At 46.9% G+C, this 19,369-nt stretch overlaps 1 protein-coding gene across 3 annotated transcripts in view; it reads right to left on the bottom strand.

Annotated features, from left to right (window-relative positions):
• Positions 1–19,369, bottom strand: part of GAD2 (glutamate decarboxylase 2) — a 39,110-nt gene that overhangs the window by 18,405 nt on the left and 1,336 nt on the right. The window contains exons 2-6 of one of the 3 annotated variants that reach the window (XM_083579753.1): positions 18,438–18,497; positions 17,987–18,139; positions 16,536–16,769; positions 2,895–2,985; positions 1,749–1,861 (exon numbers count right to left, since the gene is read on the bottom strand). In XM_083579753.1, coding sequence (XP_083435879.1) covers positions 1,749–1,861; positions 2,895–2,985; positions 16,536–16,769; positions 17,987–18,139; positions 18,438–18,497 — 651 coding nt within the window. Of the gene's footprint in view, positions 1–1,748; positions 1,862–2,894; positions 2,986–16,535; positions 16,770–17,579; positions 17,694–17,986; positions 18,140–18,437; positions 18,498–19,369 lie in introns of those variants that run through there. The other 2 variants (XM_083579754.1, XM_083579755.1) reach the window with 2 other exon arrangements.

Raw genomic sequence — 19,369 nt, 5'->3', positions numbered from 1 at the left:
GGGCCTGGCTTGATCTTAGGTAAGGGAACCCGTAGTTCCATTTCCCACCCGCCACGGAGAAAACCCACTGAGCATGTCCTTGAGTCTGCCTACAGTAGATTGGACCTTGGGCTGCATTTTAGAACAGGGCTGGGGAACCTCAGGCCCAGGAGTGAAAAGTAGCCCTCCAGACCACTCTGCCTGGCCCTTGGGACTCTCCCCATGCCATGTGTTCCTGAACTGAGATTATAGATAAAAAGGTAAAGGTAAAGGACCCCTGGGCGGTTGAGTCTAGTCAAAGGCAACTATGGGGTGAGATGCTCATCTCACTTTCACGCCAAGGGAGCTGGTGTTTGTTCACAGACAGCTTTCTGGATCATGTGGCCAGCATGACTAAACCGCTTCTGGTGCAACGGAACACCGTGACAGAAACCAGAGCGCATGGAAACGCCGTTTACCTTCCCGCCACAGCTGTACCTATTTATCTACTTGCACTGGCATGCTTTTGAACTGCTAGGTTGGCAGGAGCTGGGACAGAGCAACGGGAGCTCACCCTGTCGTGGGGATTCGAACCGCCGACCTTCTGACTGGAAAGCCCAAGAGGCTCAGTGGTTTAGACCACAGCGCCACCCACGTTTATTATGCCTATTGCTTCCCTAGACAGAGAATGGAGAGATGCGGTGTGTGCATGGAAACCTTTCATTATTGCATGGCTGGAATGTAGCCTACCATACTAAGGTAAGAGTTGCATCTGTGGCTTCTTTTCCTTGCCCAGCACTGCCATGCAACCCTTAGAAGGTTGCCCATAAGGAAACATGGCCCTTGGACTTAGAAAGACTCCCCACCCTTGTTTTAGATACTTCCAAGTGCCTGTGGCTGCATATTTATTTTGGAAATACCCTGCTTGCCCAATGGCTCTACATACACTGGGTTTGATTCCAGCCTAGTTAGCTGTACTTCTCCCATTGGAATGAATGGGGGGAAACTGTCCCATTGGGAAACTGACTTTCTCTGGTGAGGGACCAGATATTCCTTCCATGTCTGGACACCCCTTTCTTCTGGTCAAATGTCAAGTCTCGTATGGCAGATAACCAACATGATTCCTTTGAGATGTTGTTGGAGTACAAGTCCCATCATCCTTGACCATCAGCCTCGCTGGTTGGCGCTTATGGGAGTTGGAGTCCAACAATATCTATATGCACACTGGCTGTCCCAACCTGCAGAGTTCACATAGTGTAGGATTTCCCCCAGCAGACTAGTTGGAGAAGGCTGCCCCAAACTATTTTGAGAGGCTGCTTTTGCCTGAGAAGCAAAATAACCAAACACAAATTTACAGGGCAACTTGGATTTAAGGACAGGAGAGAGAGTACATATTCCTTGTTATTTGTGTTTCTATTCCTATTTACTAAAGGGCTCAAGAGAGCACCACTACCTCATTAGTAAATATTAAATAAAATAGCTGTAATTCCTTTCTTTCATTTCAGAACACTTCAACAATATTTAATGTAACAGAAGAACCGGGCAAATGTCTCTTCTGATTAATTTCCCCACTTTGGCTGTTTACAAAGCAGAAGGAAGTATTCAGCAGGGACAGATATTAATGTCTTTAATAATCATGTCTCTGGACTGCCATAAATATGCATTTTTTTATGTACCCAGGAAAGGATACTCAGGATTATGAGTGAATGAGCGGCCTTCTGAATCTTGCAGACTGCAAAGTACATCATACATTACAGACATAAATAGGTTTTTTTAAAAAGATCACTCACCAGGTGAAAATATCCCATCACCAGCACCTCCTGGCCAACCAATGATTTCTCTCATTTTCCTTAAGGTGACATATTCCAAAAGTACAAACACTGGAGCAATTTCATAGGTGAACCTGAAACACAGCGATGCCCATATTTTATTGACCTGGTTAAGATATAAACAGAATGCCCTCCCCCCACATGATTTAACTACAGTCGTACCTCAGCCTAAGAACAATCCTGTTAACAAACAATTCGAGCAATGCACTCTGCAAAACCGGAAGTAGGTGTTCCGGCTAGAGAACTTTGCCCTGGAAGACAAATAGAAGTCGACCAGTGGAAGGGCACCAGCGTCAGGAAGCCTCATTGGGGAAAGCACGCCTCAGTTTAAGAACGTTTTTGGTGTAAGAACGGACTTCCGGAATGAATTAAGTTCGTAAACCGAGGTACCACTGTATAACATAGCCTCCTTTAGTGGAGTGGGATGTTTCAGTCCTGCCTTTTAAAAACATGAATGTGTTTTAGATTTTTCTCTGCTTTGCTTTGTGCTGGTTTTTAATGCATGTGCCATTTATGTATTTGTTACAAGTCGCTTAAAAACAAGTGATGAATAAGTTTAATTAACAACAACAGGCATTACAAGACTGATACAAGTGTGAGATGTAAATAGAGGGCAGATTAAGGAACTGAAACCTACAAGTTACCAGTTCACACAATCCCCAGAGGAAATAAAAAGATTTACCTCTATCTAGTGAGGCTTAGTGATGTAGGAAATAAAGGTTTTGACTTGGCCCAGGGAAAACCATGTTCTAATCCTCACTCAGCAATGAAGCTCATGCAGCAACCTTGAGACAGACACTATCTCTTAGTCTAACCTACCTTACAAGGATGTTGTAAGGTTTAAAGGGGCAGGGAAGAGAAACAGGCTGTATGCTCATTGGCGGAGAAGCAGAATAATAATACATTTATTCACGTAAAACACAAAATAATTCTCTGTTGCATTTCTTGAAAGTTGCTAAGTTTTGAAACTGTAATTTTTTTCAATGGGAAACAACATGACTGCAGTGATTGTAATAGCCAGACTAAATTTTTCAAAAGATATCTGGACTCAATACTAAGCTTAGACAGACCCCATAATTAAAAGCACCAGCAAATTCACATACTTACATATTAGTGTTGGCCGTGGAAGTTAGCCAGTCTGCAGCCAATCCGACCATATCCAGTCCAGTTGAAAGCTGATTGAAATATCTGGGATGTCCTGCATAGCATTGAAAAAGTGGATGGCATTTTTTTGTTTCCAGTGAATCATGTTTTCTTAATCACTTTATTGAAACGTTAACTGTATATTTCACTGCACTGGAAAAGCGATCAAAGCATGAGACACGAATGCCACATTGCTGAACTTCTTGTCTACCTACATTTGCACCATATACCTGCCACGCATTGACCCATGTAATCCATCCAGCCTTCAATGTGCCACAAGCAGAAAGGAGACGTTTAAAGGGCGAACGACCTGAGAGAACTGACTGGTTTTGCCTGATGTCAAATTCTTAGACTTAAGCAGTAACTCAACCCCTGTAGTCATATAACTCTATCCAAAGAAAACCTGAGTACCAGACCTGATGTGAAGAGACCCTAACTGTTCCTGGACCAGGACCAAACAGATGAGACTCCTGTTGGCTGTAAGCAACCCTGCAGGCCTCCAGCCAGCAGAGGGCAGGGTTGAGACTAACAGATAGGGGGAAACACACTTTGTGGCTTCCTCTCAATCTCCCAAGCTCCACCCCTTCCTGTTCCTTGTGCTCTCTCTCTCTCTCTCTCTCTCTCTCTCTGCTGTAGAATGCAGCCCTGAGAAACTCAAGTCTGCCGTGTAGGCTTAGGATCTGTAGACATCTTTGTAATAATAAAAAAGTGTTTGCCAGTAGGACCTCTTTGTGTTTTATTTACTCTTTTAAGTAATGCTAGTTTGTGTGAATGAGTCAGAATGGGTGGTGGTGGGACTGAACAGCTCCAGCTTCCAAGCTTTTAAAATTTGCTGTATATGAACCATTAAAAAAAACACACCAAAAAACCCCACCAAGAACTCAGTGACACACTGATCATCTAAACTGCCAAGCACGAACCCTCTGAGAAGTGCCACACCATCTGTCCCAAGTCTTCACCTCCCGCCCCCAACAATCCTTACTAAAGACACACCTAAGGAACCATCACCATGACCTGTCTTACTCAATGTGGCGCATCCCAGTCCAGGATGCTTCCTGCCCTTTAAAATTCACAGTCCTTGGAGAGGAGGCAGAACTTGGCACAAACAGCAAGCAAGACACAGGGCGCTTCCAGACAACCTGTTCATTGAGTATTCTGCTGGATTTGTTTTTAGGGAGATTAGATGATGTTGGCTACAGTGGTACCTTGGTTTGCATACGTCTTGGTTTGCACACGTTTGATATGTGATTGCCTATAGTCTGTGATTGCCTATTGCCAGGGCAACCTGGGAGCTGTCCATTGTACCTGTATTGCCTCCTTGCTTGCCAGCACGTGGAAGAACGAGCTCCATCGGCCGTGACCCTGTGAGGTGTCGTGGCCAAGGGAGCTTGTTTCTGGGCTGGTGGGTTCCTTCACCCTATGAGCTCATGTGACGCCCCTGGGGGCCCCTCCTCTCCCTTCTGGTAAAAGATGCCTTCAAACAGAGGACTGCCCTCTGTAAAACAGGATATGTAGTCAGCCTACTTTCCTTGTATTCCCCAGCATGCAAGTGTTCCTCCCAAAATGCAAGGGGTATGTTCATGCATGTGCAGGCGTGCATACACACACAGCATTGGAAGGCCCTGCTCCATCCTATTTCCCTGTCACTATTTGAAAAATCATATGTAAGGAGGCAGCCAGAAAATGGCTGACCAGGTAGTGCTGGAAGAACGATATGCTAGTACAGAACTTGTGCTTGACAAATATCCCCTGACCACCTGTGGAGTACAACTGTATTATTTCCTGCACCATGCTGTTCCGTTGCACAAAGTGGGTCTCCCTTGGGCCTCAACATTAACGGGGAACATTAATTGGCCAATTAGGCTGGTCTTTTGTCAAAGTCACCTTGGAATGTTCTTTAAGACACATGCAAACACAAGAGGCTAAAACTGGTTTGCTCAAGCGCAGAGAGAGAGTGTGAAAAGAGAACTGAAAATGAGTAATCCAGGTCTTGGTAGGTAAGTGGCAGGTGGCGGAGAAGTAAACAGGCTGTGATGACCTGGGATTTGGACTCGGATGCTGAACCTGAGGAATCGCAGCCTGCAAAGGATTCCCCGCCTCCAGAACCAGCTGAGCTGGTGCTGGGGCATGAGCCTGAAGGGTCCTCACCTGTGCTTGATCCTCAGGTGCAGGCACCAGCTGAGTCTTCTCTGGCTCCTGAGGTGATAGAGGACCCATTGCCTGCAGGTGCTCCACTCTCAGCCCCATCAGAGGAAGCTGAGGTTGCCTCTGGGTCCCGTAACCCTCCAGCCTCTCCTGAGCTGCAGAGGCTCAGGGCAGAGAGGCGGAGGGAACTAAGTTCCCGCAGGAGGAGTGCTCGCCTCCAGGCCAGGAGAGGCAAGTCACCTGTGGACCGGGGCTGCCCTATGCCTCGGGGCAGATAAAAGCCAGCCAGCCCCAGCCCCAAGTTGCGGGAGCAACATTGTTGGTAGCCAGTTCCTGCCTGAACCCTGTCCTGCTTTCCTGCCGGAGCGCCTGACCTCACCCAACTCCCTGCCCTGCACCCAGCTTCAGCTTTGACGGACTGCCTCCATACTGCACCTTCGACCTCGGACTGGACTCGGACCTCACCTCATGGTTAACCCACGGGACCAGCACACAGGCATTACAATGAAACTGTAATGCCTGTGCTGTTATGAATAGGCAGGTTGCCACAAAGACCTTATGCCCCGATCCAGAGGAAGCTAGTGACCTAGTGGCAACCCCATGCATACCTACTGTATAGCTAATGACATCCAGTTAAAATCTATGAGACTTCAGCTAGACTAATCTTCTCTGCCTACAAGAAGAAACGCCATGGTGCATATGCAGCAGCACAACTGGACGCCTTCATCTGCCCCAGCTGCAACAAAACTTGTCTCTCCCATATCAGTCTCTACAGCCACAGCAAGTGCTGCCTGCAACCTTCCAACAGCTTGACCTCACCCGCAAAGGCGCACTCCTTTATTGTCTCCCAAGACAGACAGATGCCAACCAAGTCTGTAGTGCTTTCTCTTCCACTACAAAGTGCCCCTTTCAAGGCTGACCTTCATGTCCTGTTGCTCAGGAAATGGTGCAGATTTGCAAAGCTATTCTCAGGGGTGGTGATCCTTGGGACTGGTAGGAAGGGAACCCGCATGGTAGGTGGAGCCAGAGCCAGAGATGGGTGGAGTCAACTCTTTCCAGTTTTGTCCCCATCCACTTCTCTGCTAAGTTCTTCAAGGGGAAACACTGAGATGGAGGAGCAGGACTGCATGTAAGTAGGACGATGGGCAGGTGGGAGCTGGCTGAGGTTGGAAGGACAGTGGCCCATTAGCCCCAGTGCACCAGCCTCCATTGACTATTGTAGAGATCTGACATAAGCCAAGGTGAATGGTTTGGAGGTGTCTCTAGATACTCTCGGCACACAGTGTAAAAAAATGTGCACACTGCCAGGAGCAAACCAGGGAGCGCAACTGGGCTATGATCCTGCTCTACAAAATACTTATCCTGCTCTACAAAATACTTATCAAAATGTTTAATCTGGACCTGAGCAGAAAAATGGATTTCTGGAAGCAGTTTTCCATCTAACCACAGCTCAAGAAAAGCTTGAAATGATAAACCGAGGTTGCATTTCCTTCTCCTCTTTAAAGTCATCTTCACGGTGCCTTGTAGCAACAGCCCTTTGGAAGACCTTTGCTCACATGCCACATGTTGTCAATGAACACTATATTTCAGAGGCGGAAGCAGGCCTATGAGCTGAGGAGCTTGCTGTGGCTTGTAATAACCTCTAATGATTACAAGAGACAGGGCAAAATGAGCAAATGGAACTCTCTGCCGACTGCTTTGCGCCGTGAGTGAAGGGGCTGAGGATGGCACGCAGATTGCCCAGACACCAGAAAATACAGATCATTTCTCCCTTGTCAGAACACACAGTTATGAAGCCCTGAATCTCCTGGTAATTGTGATTTTAAAAACAAAAACAAACAACAACAACAAATAAATGTAATTCAAGTCAACATCTTTGCTGTGTCAGAGTGATGCATGAGAAAATAGTCAGTGGCCTGATAAGTCCATTTACAGGGCTTCTCGTTGTTTTGATTTGCAGATCTTTCGCAGCCCTTTCAGAGAGGTTTTGAAACATAAAGGAAATGTTCCCAAAGCACAGTAGGGCCACGGAACACCCTTGCCTGGCTACATCCGAAATAAAGCCCTATCTAGGTTTCGATACCAGCAAAGAGAGAGAAAGATTAAGAGGCGCTTCAGTAGCATTTGATGATTACGAAAGCAGGCCAGGAACACCTGTTCCAACCCAGGCAAAAAGAACATCGCTGCCTGCCTGCCTGCCTGCCTGCCTGTGAGGTGGGAGATACAGTGGAGCTATTAAGGAAAGGCATACAAAAACCTAAGAGGGAAATTATCAGTCTCCAGCAGTCTTGTATCAGTCAGGCACACACTCCACACAAAGAATTCAGCCCTGTCCGTCATCCATGGTACGGGCACACAAAGGCTCAGAAATCAGGTTGTGTGGGTGAAGCAAAAGGAGGGAAATTAGGGGTGGGGGAAGCAGCAGCAATACTCATTATTCTCTTATAAATGGAGTCTCTGCCTCACCCTTCTGAGGCAGCTACTTTCGCTTAAATGATGTTGACTGGATAGAAGCGCCTAGCAGCCGCAGAAGAGCACTGATTCTGCTACTTGGCCTTTTTCTTTGTTATGTTTTTTTTAAATATAATAATGGCAATATGTCTCCTTCCACCAAGGCAGGGGTAGGCAATGTGAAACCCTCCCATCCTCCCTAGCCCTTGGCCATGCTATGCCAGGTGGAAGGCACGTGTCGGCTACCAAGGAATTTTGCTTTATATTATTACAGTTATGTCCCAGCTTTTCTCCCAGGAGCTCGAGGTGATGTGTTTATCCTTGTAGCAACCCCATGAGGCAGGTTAGGCTGAGAGGCAGTGACTGGCTCAAGGTCACCCGTGAGCTTCGTGATCGAGAGATTTGAACTCTCGTCTTCCAGGTCCTAACACTAACCACTACGCCATACTGGCCCTTAAGTTCAAGGTGGCCTAGATGGTTTGGCAACCACCCAATGACCCTGTGAGGAAGATTAGAGTGAGAGAGACCCAGTGGGTCTCTCTGGTCCCAGTCCGACAAGGTGTGCTCCTACATGACATGGAACCCAGGCCAGCTAGACATTTGCTTGATATGCAACCTACACGTTTTTCCTTCATTAATAACTGTGCACAGGGAAGGTTGCACACACAGGAAGGTCAGGCTGACTTCTTCCCTTCCCAGCACGATCAAAGCCAAAATCCACTGTATCTGAATATCAGTTGTTGGGAATCAAAGGTAGCTAGAGAGCTGTTGCGCTCATGCCCTGACGAAGGGATTCCCCCAGGATTCTGGTTGTCCACTGTGAGAACAGAATGCCAGGCTAGATGAGTCACTGGCCTGATCCACCTGCAGATCCACCTGTGGAGAGCCAGTGTGGTGTAGTGGCTAAGAGCGGTAGACTCGTAATCTGGTGAACTGGGTTCGCTTCCCTGCTCCTCCACATGCAGCTGCTGGGTGACCTTGGGCTAGTCACACTTCTTTGAAGTCTCTCAGCCCCACTCACCTCACAGAGTGCTTGTTGTGGGGGAGGAAGGGAAAGGAGAATGTTAGCCGCTTTGAGACTCCTTAGGGTAGTGATAAAGTGGGATATCAAATCCAAACTCTTCTTCTTCTTCTGGCAGTGAAACAGCAGGCAGCTGTTTAACAGAAGACCACAATAGAAACCATCGGCGTAAAAATGGATAGAACTGTGCTGCAAGTGTATTTTCCAGTATAATCTATTTCAGAGGCAGTAATGAGGAGGTAAGGAACACGTCATCTTCCAGATGCTGGACTACAGCTTCCATGATCTCTGAACACCGGGCATGCTGGGAGCTGGGTCCAACAATATCTGGAGGGCCACAGTTTCCCCACCCCTGCTATGGCCCCCACTTGCCCTTACTTCACCTAGCTGACAATGACCCTGCAACAACATCGGAACAGCAGGAAATGGGAAATTAGTATCACTTTCAGATGCATTCTTTTTAGATTCCAGGTTAAAATACAGTACCAAGTTTGAGGACCATTACCTATATCTATCTATCTATCTATCTATCTATCTATCATCTATCTATCCATCCATCCATCTATCTATCTATCATCTATCTATCTATCTATTTGTTGATTTTCATAGGAAGGAAATCTTTAGAAGAGTTCAAACATACAGGAAGAAAAAGAAGAAAACAGAAGAAACCTCGGGTTAAATACTTAATTCGTTCCGGAGGTCCGTTCTTAACCTGAAACTGTTCTTAACCTGAAGCACCACTTTAGCTAATGGGGCCTCCCGCTGCTGCTGCGCGATTTCTGTTCTCATCCTGAAGCAAAGTTCTTAACCCGAGGTACTATTTCTGGGTCAGTGGAGTCTGTAACCTGAAGCATATGTAACCTGAAGCATATGTAACCTGAGGTACATAGGGTAGTAGGGCTATCATTTTTGGGTATTACTTTTCAACATCAAACGCAGCCACCATCCTCACAGATTTGGATGGGGAATTTCATTGCTTGGAAAGCGGGAACCAGGCAGACTGACAAGCCCGGCCTTCTGGAGCGGAATGTTTGGTTCGAATCCGGCTTGGAATTTGCAGCTGGAAAGAACGATTTCAGAAAGCCAAGCTCACAGCAGCGCCCCCTGGCGGCGTGATGTTTATTTCCTGCTTTCGACATACACCGATTCCAAGGAGCAATTCTACGCGTGCTTTACACTGAAGCGAGTCCAATTTGCCAAGGACGTGCAGCGGGCCCGTTCACAAGCTGTGCTAGGCCTTTGTTCTGGTTCTTGCTCGTCCCCCACTGCATCTGCCGCTTATGTTGCCGCTTTTCTCCCCCACCCTCCTTCCCTTTAACAGCAAAACCCCGCAATACATGGTTTAAATCGGATTGACTGCTCTTTAGAATGCATTTAGTACGAACTCTGCTCACACCCATCCCCCGCCAAACCACAGACAGACCCGGATGATGAAGAAGCCACTCTACTTCACACAACCACTCAGGGCTTTTATAAATCGGGAGTAGCTGAATTTCCATGAACTACACTTTCCGTCCTCCCTGCCTATTGGTCACGCTGGCTAGGGCTGATTGGAATTGGAGTCCAGCCGCGCATACACTGCTCTAAAATTCATCTGGTGAAGGGCATCGGGCGCAAACCCGGTTTTGTCCCCGAGAGAAACCGAAATGACAGTCCACGTGATTTCACTGGCCAATAACAGCCAAGCAGCCAATTCCTTTCCTAATCCAGTCTAGCATTTTGATTGGCATAATTTACCCCAAATGGCAGACGATTTTTAAAAAAATATAAAAAAAGGGATGGGGCGATTTACAATCGCTTCCTACACAATTGAGTCCTGTTGTCGCTTTTGTATTTTGAAATATACTCAGAGTCGCAAAGTGATTTCATGCTCCTTATTCAGCTCATAGTGGTGAGGAGGAATGAATGAATGTCCCCTCAAAGTATCTGCTTTATATACATTATTTACACAATGGGCTGCACATGATTGGCTAATTCCGGAATTCTACTGTAAGCCAATCAGGTTGTAGACTCACTTCTATCTGGAGCATGATTGGGTGGTTCCTGCCAACCAATCATACTGCTGCATTGTTCTAGGACCAATCAGACTGCTGCATTCTGAATCCTATTGTTCTAGGACCAATCAGACTGCTGCAGTTTGGATCCTATTCAACTCAGTACATAACATATTTCCTTCCCAAGTTTCGAATTCAGGGTTGCAAAGAAAGCGCAATACAAAACTGGAATCCCTTACCAGGGAGAAAACCCCATCGAACTCAGCTCACCTGACTTCCGATTAAACAAAGAAGAGCGCAACCGATGGGCAAGGAGTAGGTTAAGTTTATGGGGCTTGTGGGACAACAGCGTAAATCTCTGAAATACATCTTGATCGATTTAAATCCAGTTGAGACCAGCGGTGGGACAAGACCTATTGAAAACTCAGAGGGCCTTACTCCGGAGTAACTGAGCTGCCACGAGCCTGGTTGCTGGAAAACCAGTCCCTCTGAAATTGAATTTTCAGGCTCTTCATGCATCTGATGGAGCGGACTGGAGCGCTTGGCAATGTAATCCTGCGCATAAAATCTCATTGAATTCTATGGAGTTTCCTCCCAAGCCTTTAGGCGCCAGGCAAAAACTTTCCTCTCATAACCAGGCTTTTGGTCTTTAGTGATCCTTCCAGAAGCGGGTGGAGTCGAATCATAGATTAAGAGTCTCCCGCGCTACCGACTGAACCATGTTAGTATCGCGGGGGATCATATTTTCGAGTGTTTCTCTCGTTCTCTGCCACAGAATCGAACAAACCTTCTACGTGGCACATCGGAGAGATAGACTTGGTGCAATCCCGTCCCTGCTGCGCTCATTTAGGGGTCTTTTCGCTCTCTCTGAGCCAGCCACGTCGGTGCATCCCGTTGTGTGTGTTGTAGTCGTGTCCGACTCTTCGTGACCCCATGGACCAGAGCACGCCAGGCACTCCTGTCTTCCACTGCCTCCCGCAGCTTGGTCAAACTCATGCTGGTAGCTTCGAGAACACTGTCCAACCATCTCGTCTTCTGTCGTCCCCTTCTCCTTGTGCTCTCTATCTTTCCCAACATCAGGGTCTTTTCCAGGGAGTCTTCTCTTCTCATGAGGTGGCCAAATTATTGGAGCCTCAGCTTCAGGATCTGTCCTTCCAGCGAGCACTCAGGGCTGATTTCCTTAAGAATGGAGAGGTTTGATCTTCTTGCAGTCCATGGGACTCTCAAGAGTCTTCTCCAGCACCATAATTTAAAAGCATCAATTCTTCTGCGATCAGCCTTCTTTATGGTCCAGCTCTCACTTCCATACATCACTACTGGGAAAACCATGGCTTTAACTATACGGACCTTTGTTGGCAAGGTGATGTCTCTGCTTTGTAAGATGTTGTGTGTACACTTACACATATGATCACAGTCCTTCTTTGATATAACCGACTCCTTGTACCTCTGCTAACGCACCTGCCCATCCTTCTCCTAGGATGGAGTCCTCGCTTCCTCCATTCCCACGTGCAGTGTTGCTCGGTGACTCACCATAAGCTGCTTGGCTCGCAGCAAGAAATGCGAAGAGTCCTGCAAGAAAGTGTCTCGCTGCCTTTTCCAGCCCTGGTTGCGCGCGTCCTACTTGGCTCATTTCTCTTCCTCGCCAGCTCCCTCCTCCCCCAAAACGCGCGCGGGAGGGCCCGCCTGCCATATCCGCGCACCGCGATCCTCAGTATAACAGGTTCCTTCTGAAAAGGCTCCCGTGAGGCGCAAGCAGGCATGTAGTGGCTGCCCGCCTGCTCCATCTTGCTCCAGGTGCTCTAATAAATAAGATCCCCTCCGGGACAGGCGATCGTTAGGAAACGCGCTGAGAAAGGAAACGGGCAAATGGGATGTGACGATCGCCGCTCGGGTAACTGCTCTCATTTCGGAGCGTTTGGAGAGGCGCCAATCGCGGATCGCGACCCTTCAGAACCGAGGCGCTTTATAACGCAGCCTTAAAGTACACGAGACATCCGACAGATCCAGTTGTGTGCATCAGATTCAATACCCAGTGGCAAAAGTCCCCCCCCCCACAGCCACTCCTAATTAATACATCTTTCTTTAGGCTCGGATGTTAATACGCGCAACCGTGATTGCGATCCACAAAACGCTTAAACCGGAGTAGCCAGGTTGGCAGCCGTGGGATTAGAGAGACCCAGATGGGGCGAGAACAAAAGACCACCAACCCCAGCCCCACCCTCTCAATCGACGCAATCCTCAATCGCCCGTACTATCCCGGAGCGACTGACTACAAATGAGAGCTGCGCTTTCGTAGCTACACTTGACCTCTTCCTGCTTGCGCAAAACACAGAATCTTTCGGAGCCACTGGGAAGACATTCAAACTGATTTCAACCGCGCTTCCTTCCAAGAAACACGGCTCCATGGCCTTACATCCGTCGGATCCTTTACTTATTCCGAAGTGACTCTCCTTTCTTTCAAAGAAGAGGCTTACAAAAGAATATTCAGGGTTGTTTACTGGTGGTTTGGCCGATTTGTGGACAGAAATGTCATACGCAAAACAGAATTTGCTATTTGATTGCCGCAAATCTTGGGTCTGTTAATCTTGTTGACGTTTCCCCCTGTATTTTTAATAGCTGGATCTTATCCATGTTTACGCAGAACTAAGTGCTCCTGAGTTCAATGGAAAGGACTCCTTAGGGACCGTGTTTAGGATTTCAGCCGAAGTCAATAAACGAATCGGGTCGAAACAAACATGGCTCAGCCTCAGGGCCGTAAAGTTGACGGCTTTGGGCACTGAATGAACCGAAAGATGGTTCCTTCCTAAGAACACAGACGCTCGAAATAAACACAAACTCACAGGTGCACTTTCTTTTCAACAAAACAATTAGGAAGGGGACACAAGCAAGAAGGACTACTAAAATCAAATTTAAAATATTTAAATCATTTTTTGCAAAACTACTCCTAAGGAAAATAATCTATATCTATATCTATATATCATATCTATATCTATATCTATATATCATATCTATATCTATATCTATATCTATATCTATATCTATATCTATATATCTATATATCTATATCTATATCTATATCTATATCTATATCTATATATCTATGAGAGGGAGATGGAATAGACACTGTATTAAAATGATTAAATTGGAGTCAGGTAATAATACCTATATATGTAGTGTGCGCGTCATACATTTAATTTATACGCGGCTCGGTTTTTCGGTCACTTGACAACATAACACTCCTAATTGCTGGTTTTTAATCGGCCACGCTTCTCTCTAGGTATCCCGGGAAAGGGCGGACGCTCTGGTAGGAACCTCATTTGGAAGAATTTACACCCGTTGAAGGAATCGAAATAATATAATAAGGAGCGCGCGATGGAAATGATCGATAATGGCTAACAAATCATTTTGATTGGGAGGTTGTCATCCCCAAGACGTTGTGAGGCGCTTCTCCCGTTACATCCTCCACACCCGGCGGGCGGGGGGAGAGCTCAGCTCCCGGTACATCCCCCTGGCAGTTAAATGATGTTCTGGACGTGCTCCGATTATCTGCTCGCGTTTCTTTGGGAACATCGGTCAGAATGGGCAGACGAGACTCTGCAGGCTTCGCTGCTTTCAATGCTTTCGCCAACGTCCCATCGCCTTTAATGTCACTTTCCTTGGGGGGGGGGGGTCGCGAGAGCCCGACTCCGTAAAAGCCGCGCCTTGTCGCATCCTGCCTCTTGGATTGCGCGGCGTTTTGACTACACGCGCGCAATGTTTACGCTTTCTCCCTCTCTATACCCACGCCTTATACGTAAATGTGTGTATGTGTGCGCGTGTGTGGCCGACACTAGAAAACCCACCCCCCACGTCTGTATCGCCTAACCCTTTAATTTCCAATGTGTTTACAGCGATGCCTATAAATACACGCATGCAGACATAAGGCTCAACGCGTGTCTTCTCAGAAATAAGCCCCACTGGTTTCAAAGAGGCTTACCCCCCAAGGTTCTAGATATGTCTATTCGGAAGCAAGCATTGAGTTCAGTAGGGTTTATTCCCAGGTATAAGATTGCTGTCTTAGCCGTCCCTTCCTCCGTCACGTTTCTTGATTTGTTATTAAGTTAAGTCAGATACACGCTTGAGGATGAATACCACTGAAACAAACGGGCCTTACTTCCAAGAGACTATGTTTGGGATCCGACTGTCAAAGGCCAACCCACACCACCCTGAAACCAATGGCACGTTTTAAGGCGCCGCCTTTAACTGGTGTTATGGATTGCATCCAAAACGAGGCACTTTAAGGCATGAAATAATCTCATCTCCGCTGATAGATGGCAAGGTCGTAAATCAGCACGTCAAACGCTAACGCAACCAATCGTGACGTCTGGCTCTGAGTTTTCTTGACAGGGAGTATTATTATTATTATTATTATTATTATTATTATTATTATTAAAAAACACGATCAAGCCCTAAAAGGTACATGGAGGGAGGGAGGGAGGGAGGGAAAGAATATAAGGCAAAAACCATCACTCACAATGAAAATCACACATGAAACCAGCCCATCAGAAATATGCCATAATAGAAAAGAAAAGAAGCTCGAAGCAAAATCAATACAAACCTCACACTCTGTGTTTGTTGATTCTGTAGGGTAGTCAAAGGCTGCAACCCTATGGACACTTACTTGGAAGTAAGGCCCGTTGAATACCATAGGATTTACTTCTGAGTATATATATATAGGCGGAGGGTGGGGTGGGGATATCAACGGCGAGAGAATCATTTGGGTCCTATTTATTCAGAAATGTCCTACTAGGTTCCAAGGCGGGTTTAGCCCCAGCCAGGTAAGCGTGGGTAGAATTGCAGCCCAAAGCTTGTATCTTCATGGCTGTCCACCCTCTTACGCGTGTGTGTATGTGTGCGTGAGAGAGAGAAGGGCGGGGGAGAGAGAAATCTCTTCGGCACACTATGGATTATTAGCTCATGTTTCCAGCAATCAGGTTCCAACCTCTTTTTGAACCGGGCGACAAAGTGGAGCTTAAAAGGCCATTTGGCATTTAATTCACCTTGTTTATTGGGCCGCCGTCCATTTAGGAGAACGAATCGGTTCAGTGCCGCTCAGGATGCCCAGACTTGCCATCAGGGGTCAGGACTTTGCTCCAGGCGCCAGAGCTCAATTTACCCGCTGCTTCTTGCCCTGTTGGTTCTGCCCAAACAGCCCAGATTGCTCCCCATGCCCTTCTGCGTGTATTCCTTTCTTCACCAAGACTGACTGACCCACCTGCTGCAACCTTTCCTTCAGAGGAGCTCCTTCCGTTAAGTGGCACAACACCGCAACCCTATCCATGTCTACTCAGAAGTAAGCCTCTCTATTTTCAATGTAGCTTACTCCAACGTAAGCAAGTAGGGCCGAGGTAGAGTAAATCCGGTTTGCCTCCAGATTTGCGCTCTGGAAGTCCCTGCTAGGATTTTAAACGTGAAAGAAAGAAGGATCGGGACCTCATTTATGGACCTGGGTATGTTTAGTGATGGTATAAGAATAAAAGAAGAAGAAACTATTTTTCACTTGCTGGCTCAATTTCCATTAAAATAAAAAAATGGACGAGGACGTCTAAAAGAAGCGACTGTACAATTCTGAGACGGCTTTTACTCTCAGTCATAAGGAAATCTGTAATTTACACTACGCCAAAAATGTGTGTCTTTAATTCAAGAACCTGTTGTCACCACCACAAGCCATCGCTACATGATCTCATAAAACAAAACCAGCTAGTAGTATCTTTTCAGCCAAGAAGCTATGAGTGATCTGCACCGAATAGACAGAGCTCCCCTCTCTACCCTCTTTCAGCGCAGGAATTACTGCTTGTTTGTTCCAAACGTCAGCGCAAGACAATAAATACTGAAAACCAACCAGGTTTCTCTCCCGATTCCAAAAGCACAAAGAGTCGGAGGGTAGGGGTGGGGGGCGCCTGTGACTTTAATCTAGAATCATTTTGCATTATAACACCCGAAGGTAGCTGTTACCTGTTTTAATGGCATATTTTAGCGCGATCCTGCAGTTCGACAGAATTTCTTCCAAAGTCTGGGGTTGATCTGCCAAATCCCAATTATATTCCTGAAGTAGCTCGTTTGGGTAATGGAAATCAATAACTTTGGTTGATCTGTCGAAATTTGTCACCAGGTACTGGAGCAAAATGTCCATAACATCTTGTAGGAAAGACAAAGTAGCTAATTCTCCGTCCGAGGCTGGCAGAAGATCTGAAAGGATGGAAAGCGGTGAAATACGACATTGATTTCATAGTTAGGTTTGGGACACTTTTTCTACTTACGGTGGACCATCGAAATTGGTCTATTTTATGTTAAATATTATTCAGAGGTACAGACGACTACAAAAGCCAATGAAGCTTTATTTTACAAATGTTCATTTCCTGGTAATATAAATACTGTACCTTTATGTCTCTGTTAGTAAACAAAACCCCGTACTTAGAAGTTGATTTATTACTTGAAAATGGTTCCGTTAAAGATCTCATTGCTCCTACTCATGTTTCTAATTGTACTGGATATTTGAGCTTTTTTTAAAAAAACAAAAATAAAAATAAAAATAAGAGTCATCTACCAAAAAGCGGATTAAATGAAAAAGAAAAATTTAGAAATCAAGGTGCAATTGCCTCGCTTTCAAAATAGTAAACATCTTTGTACTTCGTGCATGCCATGTCTTGTAATGAGTTCCCACCACTAATTTCTCCTTAATTCTGACATTTATGTCGTCAATTACCAATATGCCTCTCCCCGCAGTTAAGGCTTAAATTGTTCTTAGTCGCTGTCCCTCCAAGTGGTGCTGAAACCACCATAAGGTAGTTAGGAAAAGAATCTACGGTATCAGTCTCCAATATTTCCAGGCGCTGACTAATTGAGAATGTCGAACCAGCGCCTGTGATTCCGAGGAAGGCCATTTATCGGTTTAATACATTGCCACTCGGCGTAGAAGGTTTCGGAGGGATTTGATGAAGCAGAAAGATTCATATCCTGTCAATAAGCTTTTTGGCAAGAGTTTCCAGAATTAACAACCTGATTCCAACTGCTGGATTTCCCTCTCGCCGCACACCCATTCACACATCACCACCGAACACACGCTTTAAAGTGGGATAACGACATTTATTGCCTTTAGAACCTAGAATGCTAACGACAATCAATTGTGTCCTGGTATACACACACACACACGTATTTATGCATTGCTCAGCCTCTGCCTAATCGAAATCCGCTTGGCAAGGGGAAGCCAGGGTGGTCGCACAGAGATGTTTACCAAGGCTCTGTCAATGGCAAAGTTCCCATTGGATTTAATGAACCAGGATTATTATGCTTTCCACCAAAAGGCTTCCTCCTTTGGAACATATACCAGCTGATGAGTGGCTTCCGAAGCCTTCAGTCCGGCTGACCCCATTCTGACACCCCCACCCCAGTTAGGATATGGTTACCTGATGCGTGTAAAAACGCATAATTGACATCCTCTTTCTGGCAACCGCAGGGTTTTTTATTGCAGGTGCAAGGGGCCTTCCTGGCGGCCGAGCTCGGGTCCTCCTTCGCAGCCCCCGTTTCCATGGGCTTCTCCCCATCTCCGTACAGCAAAGCTAACAAAGACACAAAGGGCGAAGCCTAAGTGGCACAGCGGAGACTCAAAAGCACGGAGTGGGGGACCCAGTACAGTTCGTTCAAGGCGGCTCCATAGACCCATCACCGAGTCTTCAACTTACTCTGGGAAGTCCTCCTCGGATCCTTTGGAAAAGGGAGGGTGCGCGCGCGGGGGGTGGGGTGGGGTGGGAGAGGGAATGTATTTTTTGTTTTGTTTTGTTTTGTTTCCTCCCCCGCCCTATTTTATTAAAGCGTCTTCCTGCGATTTGGTTCCCCCATTTCCTTCTCATCGCTTACCACAGAGTTTGGTTGAAATGCCTCCTGTAAACTTCTGGGCAGCTTGACACCAAGCTTTTGCTGAGGGGGGAGAAACAAGAATATAGGATCAGACGGGTCGTTTCGTGTGGATTCGATGAGGAAGATGGCCCCCCACGCAAGCACACATAACAGGGTCACTGCAGACCAGACATGATGCTTCCCCCTCGCCGGGGGCTTGCTTAGGATTTAGCGCATGGTATATGGGTTATGTTATGGGTAACGTAAGGGCTGCAATCCTGCGCATACTTAGACAGCAGAAAGCCCCAATGAAATCAGAGGGTCCTTACTTCTGAGTAAGAAGATGCTTAGGATTGAGCTGCGCACGTATTGCTAGCTGCCCCCAAGCCCTCCGTATGGGAAGAGGCGCGTTAGAATGAAGCAAGCGGACAAATGCGCGCAAGCAGTCTTGGCGATGCAAGCATATGGATCCTTCAGCAATCCAGGACACTTTTTAAGCGAAAAGCGCTCCCGTCCCCTCTCAGCGACGCAACCTGTGTCCACCCTTCTGCCCACCCCGCTCCTTCCCTTTATTTAGGGACAGTTGTGTTTGGGTGAGTCCCAGCCGGGTAGCAGCATCCTGAGAGATATTCCACTGAGCTGCTTTTCTCCGAGCCGGCCAGGGGCGCTCCGGGTCCCTCGCTGCGCGCAGGTGAGGCGGCCCGCTGCGTCTTCTTTAGGTCCTGGTATTTTGGCCCCTCCAAATGAATCCCTTCTTAGAGGGGCGCCTTCTCCAGGCAGGCACGGGAGGCCCCCTCGGTCTTCTCAAGGCGGCCAAAGGCACGAACGATTATAAAACCAGACGACGGTGGCAGCGGTGGGGGATGGAAAAAAAAGTCAGGTCAGGGTCAAGCCAGCCCTTCCAGGATCTGGGCTGGCAACTTTGCGCAGGAGGCAGGCGCTGAAAGATGCGT

The sequence above is a fragment of the Podarcis filfolensis genome (assembly GCF_964270895.1).
Source record: "Podarcis filfolensis genome assembly, chromosome: 12".
Lineage (NCBI taxonomy): Eukaryota > Metazoa > Chordata > Lepidosauria > Squamata > Lacertidae > Podarcis > Podarcis filfolensis.
Note: the sequence above shows the minus strand (reverse complement) of the source record. Positions and strands in the feature narration are given on the sequence as shown.